At 45.5% G+C, this 18,876-nt stretch overlaps 1 protein-coding gene across 1 annotated transcript in view; it reads left to right on the plus strand.

Moving 5' to 3' along the window:
- Positions 1-18,876, plus strand: part of DOC2B (double C2 domain beta) — a 1,368,938-nt gene that overhangs the window by 1,230,978 nt on the left and 119,084 nt on the right. The window contains exon 6 of the mRNA XM_073665359.1: positions 8,816-8,973. Within this exon, the coding sequence (XP_073521460.1) occupies positions 8,816-8,973 (158 nt within the window). The remainder of the gene's footprint in view (positions 1-8,815; positions 8,974-18,876) is intronic.

Consider the following 18,876-nt stretch of genomic DNA (forward strand, 5'->3'; position numbering starts at 1 on the left):
TGAAGCCAACGATCTCCTGAAATAAAAGAAAAATAATAAAGCAACATCATCCTTACCTTTCCATGGTTCCCATGACAGCTTCAGCTCTGCTACATCGAGATGACAGGCTGGACCGCTGCAGAACGCTGCCATCCAGCCTGTCATCCCGCAGACACTGAGAAGCGCAGGCTTGCTTGCGCTCCACAGTGTCTCTCTGTGAGGGCATCCAGATGAGCCGAGTTAATGTCCAATGAACTCGGCTCACCTCATGCACGTCACTGACAGCGTGGGAAAATTCTCCTGCACTCAGCGCTTCAGCGTGGGAGAATTCTCACAATGAAGCGCTGAGTGCAGGAGAATTCTCCCACGCTGTCAGTGACGTGCAGGAGGTGAGCTGAGTTCATTGGACATGAGCTCACCTTATGCACGTCACTGACAGCGTGGGAAAATTCTCCTGCACTCAGCGCTTCAGCGGGAGAATTCTCACGCTGAAGCGCTGAGTGCAGGAGAATTCTCCCACGCTGTCAGTGACGTGCAGGAGGTGAGCTGAGTTCATTGGACATGAGCTCACCTTATGCACGTCACTGACAGCGTGGGAGAATTCTCCTGCACTCACCGCTTCAGCTTGAGAATTTTCCCACGCTGTCAGTGACGTGCATGAGGTGAGCCGAGTTCATTGGACATCTGGATGTCGTCACAGAGAGACGCTGAGCAGCGCAAGCAAGCCTGCGCTTCTCAGTGTCTGCGGGATGAGAGGCTGGATGGCAGCGTTCTGCTGCGGTCCAGCCTGTCATCTCGATGTAGCAGAGCTGAAGCTGTCGTGGGAACCATGGAAAGGTAAGGATGAGGTTGCTTTATTATTTTTCTTTTATTGCAGGAGATCGTTGGCTTCAGCTGGAATGGGCGTGACGGTAAGTATGGTTTAATTTAGAACAATAAAGGATTGTGTCTTTATTTCAATTAAAGGACTTTATTCTGGGTGTTTGTGCTTTTTTTAACTTTGACTATGGGGTTAGTAATGGGGGTGTCTTATAGACGCCTCTCCATTACTAACCTGGGCTTGATGTCAGCTGGCATTATAAGCTGACATCAACCCCAACCCTATTACCCCCTGCCATCGCACCAGGGCAGCGTGGAAGAGCGAGGCTAAGTGCCAGAATTGGCGCATCCTATGAATGCGCCATTTCTGGGGCGGCTGACGGCTGGTGTTTCTAGCCTGGGAGGGAGCCAATATTCATGGCTCCCTTCCTGGGCTATTAATATCAGCCCCCAGCTGTCTGCCTAGCCTTTGCTAGCTATTAAATTAGGGGGGACCCCACGTCATTTTTTTTGGGGGGTCCCCCATTTTAATAGCTAGTAAAGGCTATGTATTCAGCTGGGGGCTGATATTAGTAGCCTGGGAAGCTCCGTGGGTATTACCCCCTTCCCAGGCTTCAAACATCTGCCCCAGCCGTCTGCTTAACCTCCGCTAGAGCCTAAAATTAAGGGGAACCCCACGCCAATTTTTTTAATAATAAATCCTTTATTTTAATACTAAATGACAAGTACAGTAACCAACACTATCACTGTACTTCATATATATGTGACTGACATGTTTCTATCTATCTAATCTATGTGTGAAGCTCTATTCTGTCTGTTATAAATTGTCGGGTACCGCTGCTGAATTGCCGGCCGGCTTTTTTAAAGAGACGGTGCATGAAAACACTATTATTTTTTTTGATAAATCCTTTACACTAAATGACAATTACAGTAAGCAACACTGTCACTGTACTTCATATATATGTGACTGACATGTTTATATCTATCTAATCTATGTGTGAAGCTCTATTCTTTCGGTTCTAAATTGTCGGGTACAGGTGTATGCCGCTGCTGAATTGCCGGCTTTTCATGTTTCACTGTTGGCACTGTTCCCATCGATTTGGGCAATCACTGTAATGCCACAACCACCATGGCTGTGGCATTACAGTGAGTGGCAGACAATCCCTGCATGATTGGTGCTCTAAATAGCGCCAGACATGCAGGACACGCTTTTGGTGCACGAACAGTTATCGAACATAACCTCGAACAGCCGAATTTTTTGCAAATCGTTCGGGTTCGTCGAACAACTCGAACACCGCCCAAAACAGCTCGAATTTGAGATTGGCGAACAGTTCTAGTCGAACACCGCTCATCTCTAGTCATAAAGTGCATATATATGATTATGTATTTGGAAATCTAATACAATGATAGGATAAAGTGACAGTGCATATATTCACATTGAATCAACATTATAAAGGGGCAATGTGTGACTCGCAGTACCTAAACATTATAAAGTGACAATGCGAAATAAATTAATTGCAAAATAGATAATATAAAGTGACGGTGCAAACACAAACTGATAGATAAATACGGGCATTATAATACGCCTATGTATACTAATACACTTAAAAATAAGGTGCAATGACAATATAAAGTGACTGTGCCATAATTGCATCACAAACATTATAAGGTGACAATGCAGGAACGCCAATCAAAAAATATATGATAGATAGTCCAAGAAAAGGTTAAAATAATTTATTCCATCCAGATTCTTCATCATTTCATACACCAACAGTGGTTGGCATCTGTGCATCACGGTCTCATCCCCATCCATATGTACTAAACCCCAGGTACCAAATACTAGAAATAAAAGAATAAAAATTAAAATCAAGACAAACAGCACACATCAAAATATACGGTTTCAAATATCATAAATCTCAAATAACTCATATGGCTCACAGAAAGACCCCAAACCCAAAACTCTCATTTAAGCCTTGAGGGGCCAAAGAACCCAACCGATATATCCATCTACTCTCGGTTTTTGCTAATTTTTTATGTAAATCACCCCCTCTAATGCCCATAGTGACTACATCAATGCCTCTAATTTTTAATAAATGAGGGTTACAATTGTGATACCTCTTAAAATGTTTGGGGATCGTTTTAAGAAGAGAGTCATTAGTATTGGTTTTGGCTTTCTCAATGTCTAAGAAGTGCTCACGAGTCCTTACCTTAAGTTCTCTACTGGTCAACCCAACATAGATTTTATTGCAGGGACATTCAGCCAGATAGATGACACCTTTGGATGCACAAGTGATATGGTGGCGAATTTCAAATGTCCGAGACCCATCATGGTTTCTGAAATTTGTTGTTTTGATTAAATTGCCACAAGCCTTACATAGACCACAAGGAAAAAAGCCATTTGTGTATTTAGATGTCTTCTGGGCCCTTGGTTCATAATGGCTATGGACCAAAATGTCATTTAGATTACGAGAGCGTTTAGCAATAATCTGTGGTGAATCAGGTAGGATTCGTTTGAGAATTGGGTCAGTGGAGAGGACATCCCAATGCTTCAAAATTATGTTTTTAAATTCCGTCCATTGAGAGTGGTAATTGGTAATCAGGCGTACTTGATTATCAGCCACAGACGATTTTTTGCTGAGTTGATTGTTATAGAGTAAAGAATTCCTAGGAGTAATTTTAGCACGTTGGTAGCCTCTTCTAATTGCTCGATGGCTATATCCTCTGGCCCTGAACCGTTCCGATAGTTCATGTGATTGAATTTCAAATTGTTCCTCATTTGAACAAATCCTTTTAATGCGTAAGAATTGTCCAACTGGAATGCCATTGATGGTGGATTGTAAATGTGATGACGATGCATGAAGTAAGGAATTTGTTGCTGTGGATTTCCGGAACAAGGTGGTGGATAACTGGCCATCTGGGTTAGTAGAAATAAAAATGTCTAGAAATTCAGCAGTTCTGCCAAATTTGTATGTGAGTTTAATATTGTATTCATTGCAATTCAGGCTATCCATAAATACTTTCAATTCATCACTGGAACCCTCCCAAATAAACATAAGGTCGTCAATATAACGAAGCCAGTTGTGGATTTTATCGATACCAGGCCTTGTCTCGTCTTGCAATATTTGACGTTCCCAAAACCCCATAAATAAATTGGCGTAAGCGGGAGCACAAGATGCCCCCATGGCGGTCCCCTGTAACTGTAAATAGGTTTTATTGTTAAAAGTAAACACATTATGAGTTAATATGAATTCCAGCAAAATCAAAATTAATTTAGTTAGAGAATGATCAATATTGCTGGACTGAAGAAACCAAGAGACCGCCATGAGGCCATCACTGTGTCTTATAGAGGTATATAAGGCCTCTACATCTGCTGTCACAATCAGCATATTGTCATTTAATTGTATATTGTCAAGGCGACGTAGGACCATGGTAGTATCTTTAACAAATGAAGGTAATTCAGAAACAAGTGGTTTAAGATAAAAATCCACAATCTTGCTTATAGTCTCACAGAGACTTTCATTTCCGGAGACTATCGGTCTCCCTGGAGGATCCAACGTGTTTTTGTGTATCTTAGGAATCAAGTATAGTGTAGCTAATCTAGGGTTCCGATTCTTATACAGATCCAAAAGTTTTTTGGGGATAATGTGGTCCTCAAAGGCTGATGACAAAAGGCCAAGAAGTTCAGAGTGAAATGCGGTGGTGGGATTAAAGGTCAATTCTTTATAACATTTACGATCGCCAAGTAATTTATTGGCTTGTTTCTCATACATTGAGTTAGGCCACACCACCACATTACCACCTTTATCAGCCATTTTGAAGACCACATCATCCCAACCCTTCATTTCATCTATAGCTTTTCTTTCTCTGAAACTCAAATTGGACTGGCCTCTAGATTCAAGGGCCAGTTTTTCAAGATCGCGTGATACTATTTTAGTAAAAACTTCAACAGCCGGTACAAGAGATAGTGCCGGGAATTTTTTAGTTTGACCTACCAGATGTATAGGGAAGGCATTCACATCTGCAGAACTTTCTTCAGCTAAAGATTGCAAAGTAGCCAAAGCCTCCTGTTCTTCCATACTTGGAAACATATCAAAAACATCAGTTTTGTAGTGAAATTTCTTCAAAATTAATTTGCGGGCAAATAGATGTATATCCTTTATGGCCATAAATGTGTCTAGATGAAACGAGGGAGAGAACGTTAAGCCTTTCTGTAGAACAGACATTTGGGTTTCAGATATGGAATGAGAAGACAAATTAATTACCTTCAAGGAATCCTCACGGGAGTTTTTATTATATGTTCTCGTATTCGGTCTCCTCTTTTGAAGATGTCTTGGATTAGAACCCGTTTCAGAATCAGTTTCAGAACTAAAGTCACCCAGATGGGAGGCCAGAGACTGATTGGATATACTTCTAGGTAAATTCCTTTTGTTCGTATTTTTCCTTAGCTGCCATTTGAAGATAGTACCACTTTGAAAATCATTAATGTCCCGTTCATACTTTTTATGCTTATCCAGACTAATATTTTTCTCCCATTTTTCAAAGTCCTTATCTAAGTTTTTTAGGATTTCCTGAAAAGTATCACTTGACATCTCTTGTTGTAATTTTCGTTGGAGAGCCTCAATCTCTTCCTCGATGGATTTAATTGTTTGATCATTTTTGTCAATTATAATTTGAATGAATTCTGAGGAACATGTATTGGCCGCATTAATCCATCTTTGGATGAGGGCCTCATCGTCAAGGTCTTATTAAAAATTAGAGGCATTGATGTAGTCACTATGGGCATTAGAGGGGGTGATTTACATAAAAAATTTGCAAAAACCGAGAGTAGATGGATATATCGGTTGGGTTCTTTGGCCCCTCAAGGCTTAAATGAGAGTTTTGGGTTTGGGGTCTTTCTGTGAGCCATATGAGTTATTTGAGATTTATGATATTTGAAACCGTATATTTTGATGTGTGCTGTTTGTCTTGATTTTAATTTTTATTCTTTTATTTCTAGTATTTGGTACCTGGGGTTTAGTACATATGGATGGGGATGAGACCGTGATGCACAGATGCCAACCACTGTTGGTGTATGAAATGATGAAGAATCTGGATGGAATAAATTATTTTAACCTTTTCTTGGACTATCTATCATATATTTTTTGATTGGCGTTCCTGCATTGTCACCTTATAATGTTTGTGATGCAATTATGGCACAGTCACTTTATATTGTCATTGCACCTTATTTTTAAGTGTATTAGTATACATAGGCGTATTATAATGCCAGTATTTATCTATCAGTTTGTGTTTGCACCGTCACTTTATATTATCTATTTTGCAATTAATTTATTTCGCATTGTCACTTTATAATGTTTAGGTACTGCGAGTCACACATTGCCCCTTTATAATGTTGATTCAATGTGAATATATGCACTGTCACTTTATCCTATCATTGTATTAGATTTCCAAATACATAATCATATATATGCACTTTATGACATCAGCACTTATTTATACTTTTTTATACTTTTTTAGCACGTATTGGCACTTTATATTATTAATTGTGTTATTAATTTATCAGTTTGATCATTATCTGCCAATTATTTGCACATTCATCTGCGATATTAGTATTCAAGCCACATTTGGTTTGAATTCATATAATTCTTATTTTTTATTTTTATCATTATTATTATAATTTTTTTATCTCATTCTTCATTTTTTTTTTTTTTCTCATATATTGTTTTATATTCCTTTATTTTTATTTACACATCTATTCAGCCTTATATTATCCCCCTTTCATCTACTTTATTATTTTTCTTTTACTTGCTCCTATTTCGTTCATTCAAATCATTCCTCATCGTTCCTATCTATGATTTGCGCTCCTTGTGGTGAGTGCGCATGCGCGGTCTGTTGCGGCCCCGAGTCCTGGATACCGTGGTCTTTTAATGCGGATCACGCCTCGCTTTCACTGGTTGGTGGGGGCGTGAGCGTCATCCAGCACGTGACCGCCGGTCACGGGACTCTTTTTCTGGATGCCGCCTCAGTCCTCGCACGCGCCATTGGATCCACGCTGTGAGTAGCATTGACTTTATCTCCGCCCACTATCCCCTTATTGGCTGGCTGCCATATAAAAAACGAGCACACCTTTTAGTGTGACACGCCTCCCGAAGAAGCTAATGCGAAACGTGCGCGTCGGGGCAGGAAGCAGGAGCATTTACACTGGTATGGAACAAGTACCTTATACCTTATTGTTTTGATATGTCTGTGTATTGAATGTACCCATTTAGTGTTAGGTGTTAGTGACAGCGGGAGATCTTTGTTTGTTTATTTATATGCATTTATTTATATGCACTGGTTCGATCACTTCGGCCGCAGGTGCTGGTCATGCTATGAATGAATAGTGCTGGTCTATGCACTCATGTGCACGAGAGCACTAGTAAGCTACAGCGCTGCTGCCCTGTGGATTCGACCCAATGTGTGGCATTATGAATTAACTCCTTCTGACACTCCACGCTGCTATATATAACACCACTATATATTTTTTCTATTTGTGATGAGTGCTTCATCCACAGCATATTCATAAGACTACTCAAGTTTTCCCAAAGATTTCAGTGCTGTTTCTCCTGCCTCCTCATGTTTGGTACCTTTCTCTTTTTATGATTCTATTTTGGATTTTTATATGTCTAAATAAAATACTTATTGTTAAATTATTTTTGGTACTTCATGTTTTACTGGGTAATCATAATATATCCTGGTAAAAAAAATTTTGTGTGGTAATAATTGATTGTTCGGAAGTACTATTATCTTAATTTGGACACTTTGTGTGAAATATACTGTATACTATGTACGGAGCTCCTGTGTATAATGGCACTTAGTATTGTGTTTGTTTATTAATGATCAGTATTGTAGTATTCGGTCACTATGTGGTGGTAATATGTGGTCTGGTTATGGTGTGGTGGTATTTGTTCCTTGTATGTGGTATTATTCGGTTAATATGTGGTGGTAATATGTAGTCTGGTTATGGTGTGCAGGTATTCCTTTTATGTGGTATTATTCGGTCACTATGTGGTGGTAATATGTGGTCTGATCATGGTGTGATGGTATTTGTCCCTTGTATGTGCTATTATTGGTCATTTTAAAAAATGTATGTGACATATTCCCTTAAAGAAAAATAAAGAAAAATATACCTAAAAAGAGTATTGGATAAAAAAAAAAGTCTACATGTCGTGGTGGCAGGCTTAAAAAATCTTTTGGCCAAAACAAAAGCTGATGGCTATGTATGTGATATGGTATTTGATGGGAACTGTGTGATTGGTGAGGACGTGGTGCAGAAGTGGAGTTTTTCCAAGAGTGAGCGGGACTGTGGAAGGTTTGAGGGGTGGAGGCGGAGCTTGTGTGGAGCCTGGTTGGAGTCTCAAGGGGGCCTGAAAGTTTTGCCAGTGTGGGGCTCTGAAATTCCTGGTGGGCAGCCCTGGTTACAGAAGTCTTTATTGCTTCGGCTACTTTTAATGACTACGTGATGCACCATCTCTCCTACAAATGTTGTTCTGTTCTCCCAGTAATCTCTACAACTGACAAACAAAGGGGCCTTTGTGCTCAAAAAGTTTGTAATTGTATTTTTTACGATGAGCCAATAAAGATATCATTTTTTATGTTTTGTATTACTTCTGTTGTTTTGCAGTACTGCTAATTTATTATGTGGTATTTTGCCATCATTTTGTGCATGGTTCCTGTTTTTATTGCTCTGTGTGCATTAGATACAATGGTCTGAATCAATTAAACTAATTTCTGTTGATGCAATCTTCCTCTAACTTACAGTAATCTACACTAATTATTATTTTGTTCAAAACATCAAAGAAAAGCAGAGCAGTAATAACGTGAAACTGCACAAATCAGCCGCCTGCTAAATGCATGTCAGGACCTTTAGTAATCTTGGTAGATACAAGGAAATCTCTCCCTGGATGTTGTGTTCTGTATTGTGGCAACTGTGCATGAACTCATTTCTACTGTCATTAACATTTTGTGTTTCCTCCCACAGATAGATAAAACGGAAGATAAATCTTTGGAGGAACGTGGGCGAATCCTTATATCCTTAAAGTACAGCTCCCAAAAGTCAGGGCTTCTGGTAGGAATTATAAGATGTGCACATCTAGCAGCAATGGATGCAAATGGTTACTCTGATCCTTATGTGAAAACGTAAGTTTGGTACTGGTTTATTATCATTAATGTCAGACTGCTGTAAAGACGCCAGTGCATATTAATGACAGCATTGAGATTACTAAATGTCGATTATGTTTATGAATTCCTATTGACCTGTGAGTTATCATCATTCAGTCACTGAATGGATTATAAAGTCTACTACAATTTTGCATCTCAGATGCAGATGTGTACAGAGATTTTGGGATTCTTATTTTTTCCATTTTACCTCTGAATAGGTATCAAATAATGTTATGTAAATAACTTACTGGCTTCTACTGTCTTTGATGCCTTTCTTGTCCCTCTCTGCCATCTTGTTACCATAGCTCTGACTGTGAGGGATCCAGCCAGTCACAGCTCCATGTTACCGTAGCCCAAAAGTGATGTCTGTTTCAGGGGTGGGGCTGGTCTCTGCTCCCCGAGTCACCGCCTTACAATGCGCACTAACACACTTGTAATTAGAGCTGGCGAGAGAGCGCAATGTCACTGTGCAGTGAGAAGAATATTGCACAGTAATAAGGGAGCATATGTTGGAATTGACAACCAATTAGTACAACCGGGACTAGATTACTCCTGAAACAGACGTCACTGATGATGTTTCTTTTCAGGGTGGGGACAGAGGCCATGGCAGTGACCGCAGCCTCTGCTCTCTGATGATGTCCAGTTTGAGTATCTCAGCATGCACTGGGATTCTCAAATAAAGCGTCATCAAAGTGGAAATAGGTAAAAAAAAAAAAAAAGCAGCTAGATTTGAGAGTGAAGTGTAGGGACTTTTAATTATACCATATTAGAAAAACTATTATATAATTAAAATAAATAGAGAGACATTTTGGATTAAAATCAATATTAGTTTCAGACTACCCCTTTAAAGCGAACCTGTCAGCGGGATTTTGCTAAGTAAACTACAGGCATTGTCGTGTTGGGGCTGCTGCACTGATTAATATGATACCTGAGGTGAAGAAATCTGTTTTGTGGTTCTTGTGTAATCAGTGTTTGCAGTTTTGAGTTAATTATATGCCCATGCTCTGGGACGAGACTTTAGGCAGGGTCTTTTCCTGGTGCTCTAGGCCAGATCAGCAAGAAAAGACCTGCCCAAGGATAGACACATCTGTGTCAGAGGTCTGTCTACTAATGGTACAGGCTCCTGTGTGCAATCACAATACCAGACTTTTATCTACTGAAACAAAATAAGAAAAAATAATCAAGGTGACTTTTGAATGATAGCAAGCAGAAGCAAAGATTGTGTAAACTCTACGGAAATTATACAAACTATATATTATAAAACCTTTTTTGATTTCATTATACAATGAATTATTACTATTATGCTGAAACTGTAATACTATTAGAATCTGTGAATCACAGCAAGTTAACATGTTAGACTAACAGATCATGTTCTTTGCATTTTGATTTATTGCAAATGTAGCACCCTGAGGATTCGGCTGCTACAGGGGTATTGCACCTCAACCCAGAGGTGTGGTATTCCACTCCCGGGTAAGGATGGAGTGTGGAACTGAGCTAGTAGGCTGCATGCACTACACACATCCCATTTCCGGGGAACAGACCGATGGTACTCCCACTAGAGAAATGTGCAGGTACGACAGTGTCTGTTCCTGGCTGGAGTGGGAGGGGGGTGGAACATCCCAGTAGTGTAGGGGCAGATAGGGGGAGCAGCCTGGGTAAAGCTAGGAGCTCATTGGGTGCTGGACACCTGAGCTCACACATAGAGGGAGTATATAAGGTGGGCACCATCTTAGATCAGGGTCAGTCTGTGAGACGTCAGTCAGTCTGTGAGACGTCAGTCAGTCAGCCACAGTCAGTCAGTCAGACAGTCTGTCTGAGAGCCTGAGAAGCAGAGCAGAGGAGAAGAGAGAGAGACCCAGAGGCGCAGAGGGGACCCCAAGAGCCCATAAGAGAGCTAATAGGGTGAAGGGTCGGCAACAGGGTACCGGATCCCAAGCTGGCAGAGGCTACAGCACACCTTAGCCAGGAACCGGAGGTCGTGGGCAGGATCTGCCACGATCACCCACTAAATCCACCCGGAAGGCAGACCAAGAATAGGGTCAGGGAGCCCAGAGGAGGCTTGACCAACAAGAGGCCCGAGGGAGCCGGACTTAGGTGGATCCCTGGTGGGAACGGCCAGAAGAAGGGAGAGACAGAAAGGAGCTCAGGACCACACTCCGGAGTTGCCTGGGAGTTGACCGAGTCCAGGACCTGGTGGACGCAGCACGGCTTGGGTGGTCACTGCTGTACACAGTGACCCGAGCAACACCAGTAAGTAAAACCCTGGAACTGCATTTTATATCTCTGAGTCTCCTTGCTGCACCTTCACAACCACCATCCTCCACGGCTGACCCCCTGAGGCTATACCCCTCCCGTTGGGGGTTATACTACCAAAGCTGCACACATACCAACAGCCTCAGCGGACCCTGCTGCAGCGGCGGCCTTTTGACCGCAAATCAACGGGTGGCGTAGTCGACACAAAGAACTCTAATAACATCTGTAGGACTGCCACACACTGAGCTTGACACCCTGGGCACGGACCGGGTCACAGCCACTCGGAGACTACAACCCCCATCTGATCCGGCTCCGGGTATTCCCTAACAGCACTAACCCAGGGGGCGCGTCAACTTTGGCGTAGTCGGCAGGATAACGTGCCCGCAACAACCGGGTACTGCGTGCCTGAAGAAAAGTTCACCGTTACCTCAAAAAGAAGTCTCCCGCCGGTTCCGGAGGGTCCCCGCCAACGGACCCCATCACAGGTCGTTTCCCGCCGGTTGTCCGCCATTTGCAGCTTTTTCCCGCCACTGGGAGACGATTCCCGCCATTTCCAAAGATTTCCCGCCTTGGAAGAGCGGACGCCATTATGGGCGTGCCAGAGGGTGGCAAAAGGCCACCTCCCATCGTGGGCCAGGTCGAAGAATGGCGCCAAAAGCGGAAACCGCGCCCACCAACAGAGACTGTGATGCTGGAAGTGTCCATCAGCGTAAGAGAACTGCCCCTGGAACTGACAATCACAAAGTTGCCCCGGGACCACCCTCAATGTGGGCGGAGACAGAACAAGAGAACAAAGATGGGTGTCGCCTGGAGCAGTTTGGAGAGAGCGCACCCGGAGACAAGACGTCTGGAAGAGAGTCCAGAGAGAGCCTACCCGGAGATGGAGGGAGAGTCAGGCAGCACCGACCCAGTGGTCAGGAGCCTGTTGCAGGTCGCCACTCCAGAAGGCCTGCTGGAGATCCTAGCACAGCTCCCCCGAGACCGGGAGTGTGCACAGACCGCGCTGGAGGGCCTCGCACGGAGGATGGCCCGGGTGCAGCGAGAGACGTTGGCGGAGTGGAGCCGAGAGATGGCCCAGCAGACCGGCACCCGTCAGCGGAGCACGCCACCTGAGACGAGGAGACAGACCGCCTCTGAGGATGGCGCAGGAGGAATGAAGGCAGGAGACGGCGCCGAGAAGGGAGCTGAACGGACGGAGGCAGGTAAAGGGGACGTCTATACCCCGAGCCGGGAAACCGCGTGCCTGCCCCAGCTCCCCGTCGCAGAGCCCGAAATTCCCCCTGCCGTGCCCGTCGCTGCATCGTCACCGCCGCCGACTAGGCCTCAACCGGAAACCGCGGCCGCGACCCCTGTGACGTCACACGCCTCGACCTCGAGCGTGGCCAAGCAGGAAATACCACCGGCCTGGTCGCAAGGCCTAGTACACCCGGGCGCCGCAATTCCAACAGCGCCCCCTACCTCCGCGGAGCCACCGGCCTGGTCGCAGGGCCGAGTAACCCAGGGCGCCGCCATTCTTACGGTGCCCTTTTCCTTTAGCGTGCCCCAAGCCTGGTCGCAAGGCCTGGTCAACCCGGGCGCCGCTACCACCACAGCGCCCATAGCACCTAAAGTACCGCACCTGGGTGAGGACCTGTTCGCCCAGCATACGTGCCCGGATGGGCAGCCCTTCATATGGCCACCGGAGTTTCACCATCCCCGACTCCGGAAAGAGAGACCCCTAGATGAACCCCTGATTCCGGTTCCGAAGCCCGCAAGGAGGACCTCGCCCCCGCTGGAGGAGGCACAGTTCGAGTGGGACCCCACTGGAGAAGACCTCATGGGGTTCACTCAGGAGACTCGGGCGGCCGCAGCGGAGCGTGCAGAGTGCTGCCGGCAGCAGCTCGAGGTCTTCGAGAGGGAGCGGAGAGAGAGGCGGGTCCGGGAACAGCAAATGCAGATAAGGAGCGCGGAGCAGAAGAGCCGGACCAGGAGGAAACCCCGTGCAGCTCATGGTCCCCGTGCCACCGGGACTGTGATAAAATTCAACATGCAGCATGGGTGGGGCTTCATTAGAGACCATCATACCCCCGGCGACGTCTTTGTGACCTGCAGAGACGTAGAAAGCCATCTGCCGGAGGGACACAGAGGTCGTGACCTGTATGTAGGGGACGAGGTCACCTTCACCCGGCACAAGTGTGCCAAAGGACCCTACGCCCTCCATGTGCATTGCCTGACGGAGGAGGAGCTGCGGTGTGAGGAGGAGCAAGAGGACCCGGACGGGTCTGAAGAATCTAAAGAAGGAGCAGGAGGACGCCGTCGTTGAAGTACGGTAGAGAGAGACTGTACATAGTTACCCGTCAGGGTATAAGAACTGTTCTAGTTAAAATATAGTCCCCGTTGGGACCAGTCAATTGAACTGATGCCCGTGTGTCCCTAGTTCCTAATACCTGGCCGAGGACTGAGAGCGGCCATATCCCCTTGTATATAGTTGCGCTTCCTAAAGCGCCCCCTACCGGTTTTATAGGAAACTGTTTTATTCCAAGAGAGACTGTCACACTTTACCCGGTCACAAGTTGCACCGTGACCGGAGGAACCAGAAACAAGAATGTTATATATGAAAAGTTTATTGCTGATGATTAGAGATGAGCGGTGTTCAACTAGAACTGTTCGCCAATCTCAAATTCGAGCTGTTTTGGGCGGTGTTCGAGTTGTTCGACGAACCCGAACGATTTGCAAAATATTCGGCTGTTCGAGGTTATGTTCGATAACTGTTCGTGCACCAAAAGCGTGTCCTGCATGTCTGGCGCTATTTAGAGCACCAATCATGCAGGGATTGTCTGCCACTCACTGTAATGCCACAGCCATGGTGGTTGTGGCATTACAGTGATTGCCCAAATCGATGGGAACAGTGCCAACAGTGAAACATGAAAAGCCGGCAATTCAGCAGCGGCATACACCTGTACCCGACAATTTAGAACCGAAAGAATAGAGCTTCACACATAGATTAGATAGATATAAACATGTCAGCCACATATATACGAAGTACAGTGACAGTGTTGCTTACTGTACTTGTCATTTAGCGTAAAGGATTTATCAAAAAAAATAATAGTGTTTTCATGCACCGTCTCTTTAAAAAAGCCGGCCAGCAATTCAGCAGCGGTACCCGACAATTTATAACAGACAGAATAGAGCTTCACACATAGATTAGATAGATAGAAACATGTCAGTCACATATATATGAAGTACAGTGATAGTGTTGGTTACTGTACTTGTCATTTAGTATTAAAATAAAGGATTTATTATTAAAAAAATTGGCGTGGGGTTCCCCTTAATTTTAGGCTCTAGCGGAGGTTAAGCAGACGGCTGGGGCAGATGTTTGAAGCCTGGGAAGGGGGTAATACCCACGGAGCTTCCCAGGCTACTAATATCAGCCCCCAGCTGAATACATAGCCTTTACTAGCTATTAAAATGGGGGACCCCCCCAAAAAAATGACGTGGGGTCCCCCCTAATTTAATAGCTAGCAAAGGCTAGGCAGACAGCTGGGGGCTGATATTAATAGCCCAGGAAGGGAGCCATGAATATTGGCCCCCTCCCAGGCTAGAAACACCAGCCGTCAGCCGCCCCAGAAATGGCGCATTCATAGGATGCGCCAATTCTGGCACTTAGCCTCGCTCTTCCACGCTGCCCTGGTGCGGTGGCAGGGGGTAATAGGGTTGGGGTTGATGTCAGCTTATAATGCCAGCTGACATCAAGCCCAGGTTAGTAATGGAGAGGCGTCTATAAGACACCCCCATTACTAACCCCATAGTCAAAGTTAAAAAAAACACAAACACCCAGAATAAAGTCCTTTAATTGAAATAAAGACACAATCCTTTATTGTTCTAAATTAAACCATACTTACCGTCACGCCCATTCCAGCTGAAGCCAACGATCTCCTGCAATAAAAGAAAAATAATAAAGCAACCTCATCCTTACCTTTCCATGGTTCCCACGACAGCTTCAGCTCTGCTACATCGAGATGACAGGCTGGACCGCAGCAGAACGCTGCCATCCAGCCTCTCATCCCGCAGACACTGAGAAGCGCAGGCTTGCTTGCGCTGCTCAGCGTCTCTCTGTGACGACATCCAGATGAGCCGAGTTCATGTCCAATGAACTCGGCTCACCTCATGCACGTCACTGACAGCGTGGGAAAATTCTCACGCTGAAGCGGTGAGTGCAGGAGAATTCTCCCACGCTGTCAGTGACGTGCATAAGGTGAGCTCATGTCCAATGAACTCAGCTCACCTCCTGCACGTCACTGACAGCGTGGGAGAATTCTCCTGCACTCAGCGCTTCAGCGTGAGAATTCTCCCACGCTGAAGCGCTGAGTGCAGGAGAATTTTCCCACGCTTTCAGTGACGTGCATAAGGTGAGCTCATGTCCAATGAACTCAGCTCACCTCCTGCACGTCACTGACAGCGTGGGAGAACTCTCCTGCACTCAGCGCTTCAGTGTGAGAATTCTCCCACGCTGAAGCGCTGAGTGCAGGAGAATTTTCCCACGCTGTCAGTGACGTGCATGAGGTGAGCCGAGTTCATTGGACATTAACTCGGCTCATCTGGATGCCCTCACAGAGAGACACTGTGGAGCGCAAGCAAGCCTGCGCTTCTCAGTGTCTGCGGGATGACAGACTGGATGGCAGCGTTCTGCTGCGGTCCAGCCTGTCATCTCGATGTAGCAGAGCTGAAGCTGTCATGGGAACCATGGAAAGGTAAGGATGATGTTGCTTTATTATTTTTCTTTTATTTCAGGAGATCGTTGGCTTCAGCTGGAATGGGCGTGATGGTAAGTATGGTTTAATTTAGAACAATAAAGAATTGTGTGTTTATTTCAATTAAAGGACTTTTTTCTGGGTGTTGTGTTTTTTTTAAATACTTTACTAGAAATTCATGGTGGTCATGTCTAATATTGGCGTGACCCCATGAATTTCGGGCTTAGGGCCAGCTGATAATGCCAAGCTGGCCCTAACCCCTTTATTACCCAGTGAGCCACCGCATCAGGGCCCTGGATGAGTTGGGTACAGCGCCAGAAGATGGCGCTTCTATGAACGCGCCATTTTCTGGGGTGGCTGCGGACTGCAATTTGCAGCGGGGGTGGCCCAGAAAGCTTGGGCCTCCCTGCGCTGCGGATTCCAGCCCTCAGCTGCCTAGTTGTACCTGGCTGGACACAAAAACAGGGCGAAGCCCCACGTCAATTTTCTTTAAATTATTTCATGAAATAATTAAGAAAAAAAGGGCTTCCCTATATTGTTGTGTCCGGCCAGGTACAAATAGGCAGCTGGTGGTTGGGGGCAGCCCGTTCCTGCCTGCTGTACCTGGCTGGACACAAATATAGTGCGAAGCCCCACGTCAATTTTTTTTAAATTATTTCATGAATTTCCTGAAATAATTTAAAAAAATTGAAGTGGGGCTTCGCACTATATTTGTGTCCAGCCAGGTACAGCAGGCAGGAATGGGCTGCCCCCATCCACCAGCTGCCTATTTGTACCTGGCCGGACACAACAATATAGGGAAGCCCTTTTTTCTTAATTATTTCATGAATTTCATGAAATAATTAAAAAAAATTGAAGTGGGGCTTCGCACTATATTTGTGTCCAGCCAGGTACAGCAGGCAGGAACGGGCTGCCCCCATCCACCAGCTGCCTATTTGTACCTGGCCGGACACAACAATATAGGGAAGCCCTTTTTTTCTTAATTATTTCATGAATTTCATGAAATAATTAAAAAAAATTGAAGTGGGGCTTCGCACTATATTTGTGTCCAGCCAGGTACAGCAGGCAGGAACGGGCTGCCCCCAACCACCAGCTGCCTATTTGTACCTGGCTGGACACAACAATATAGGGAAGGCCTTTTTTTCTTAATTATTTCATGAATTTCATGAAATAATTAAAAAAAAAGTACGTGGGGCTTCGCCCTATTTTTGTGTCCAGCCAGGTACAACTAGGCAGCTGGGGGCTGGAATCTGCAGCGCAGGGAGGCCCAAGCTTTCTGGGCCCCCCCCCGCTACAAATTGCAGTCCGCAGCCACCCCGGAAAATGGCGCGTTCATAGAAGCGCCATCTTCTGGCGCTGTACCCAACTCATCCAGGGCCCTGGTGCGGTGGCTCACTGGGTAATAAAGGAGTTAGGGCCAGCTTGGTATTATCAGCTGGCCCCAAGCCCAAAATTCATGGGGTCACGCCAGTATTAGACATGACCGCCATGAATTTCTAGTAAAGTATTTAAAAAAAACACAACACCCAGAATAAAGTCCTTTAATTGAAATAAAGACACAATTCTTTATTGTTCTAAATTAAACCATACTTACCATCACACCCATTCCAGCTGAAGCCAACGATCTCCTGCAATAAAAGAAAAATAATAAACCAACCTCATCCTTACCTTTCCATGGTTCCCACGACAGCTTCAGCTCTGCTACATCGAGATGACAGGCTGGACCGCAGCAGAACGCTGCCATCCAGTCTGTCATCCCGCAGACACTGAGAAGCGCAGGCATGCTTGCGCTCCTCACTGTCTCGCTGTGACGGCATCCAGATGAGCCGAGGTCATGTCCAATGAACTCGGCTCACCTCATGCACGTCACTGACAGCGTGGGAAAATTCTCACGCTGAAGTGCTGAGTGCAGGAGAATTCTCCCACGCTGTCAGTGATGTGCATGAGGTGAGCTCATGTCCAATGAACTCAGCTCACCTCCTGCACGTCACTGACAGCGTGGGAAAATTCTCCTGCACTCAGCGCTTCAGCGTGGGAGAATTCTCACGCTGAAGCGATGAGTGCAGGAGAATTCTCCCACGCTGTCAGTGACGTGCAGGAGGTGAGCTGAGTTCATTGGACATGAGCTCACCTTATGCACGTCACTGACAGCGTGGGAGAATTCTCCTGCACTCACCGCTTCAGCGTGAGAATTTTCCCACGCTCTCAGTGACGTGCATGAGGTGAGCCGAGTTCATTGGACATGAACTCGGCTCATCTGGATGTCGTCACAGAGAGACGCTGAGCAGCGCAAGCAAGCCTGCGCTTCTCAGTGTCTGCGGGATGACAGACTGGATGGCAGCGTTCTGCTGCGGTCCAGCCTGTCATCTCGATGTAGCAGAGCTGAAGCTGTCGTGGGAACCATGGAAAGGTAAGGATGAGGTTGCTTTATTATTTTTCTTTTATTGCAGGAGATCGTTGGCTTCAGCTGGAATGGGCGTGACGGTAAGTATGGTTTAATTTAGAACAATAAAGGATTGTGTCTTTATTTCAATTAAAGGACTTTATTCTGGGTGTTTGTGTTTTTTTTAACTTTGACTATGGGGTTAGTAATGGGGGTGTCTTATAGACGCCTCTCCATTACTAACCTGGGCTTGATGTCAGCTGGCATTATAAGCTGACATCAACCCCAGCCCTATTACCCCCTGCCACCGCACCAGGGCAGCGTGGAAGAGCGAGGCTAAGTGCCAGAATTGGCGCATCCTATGAATGCGCCATTTCTGGGGCGGCTGACGGCTGGTGTTTCTAGCCTGGGAGGGGGCCAATATTCATGGCTCCCTTCCTGGGCTATTAATATCAGCCCCCAGCTGTCTGCCTAGCCTTTGCTAGCTATTAAATTAGGGGGGACCCCACGTCATTT

Source organism: Phyllobates terribilis, unplaced genomic scaffold, assembly GCF_046119375.1.
Source record: "Phyllobates terribilis strain yellow unplaced genomic scaffold, ASM4611937v1 Scaffold_2__4_contigs__length_985480577, whole genome shotgun sequence".
Taxonomy (NCBI): Eukaryota; Metazoa; Chordata; class Amphibia; order Anura; family Dendrobatidae; genus Phyllobates; species Phyllobates terribilis.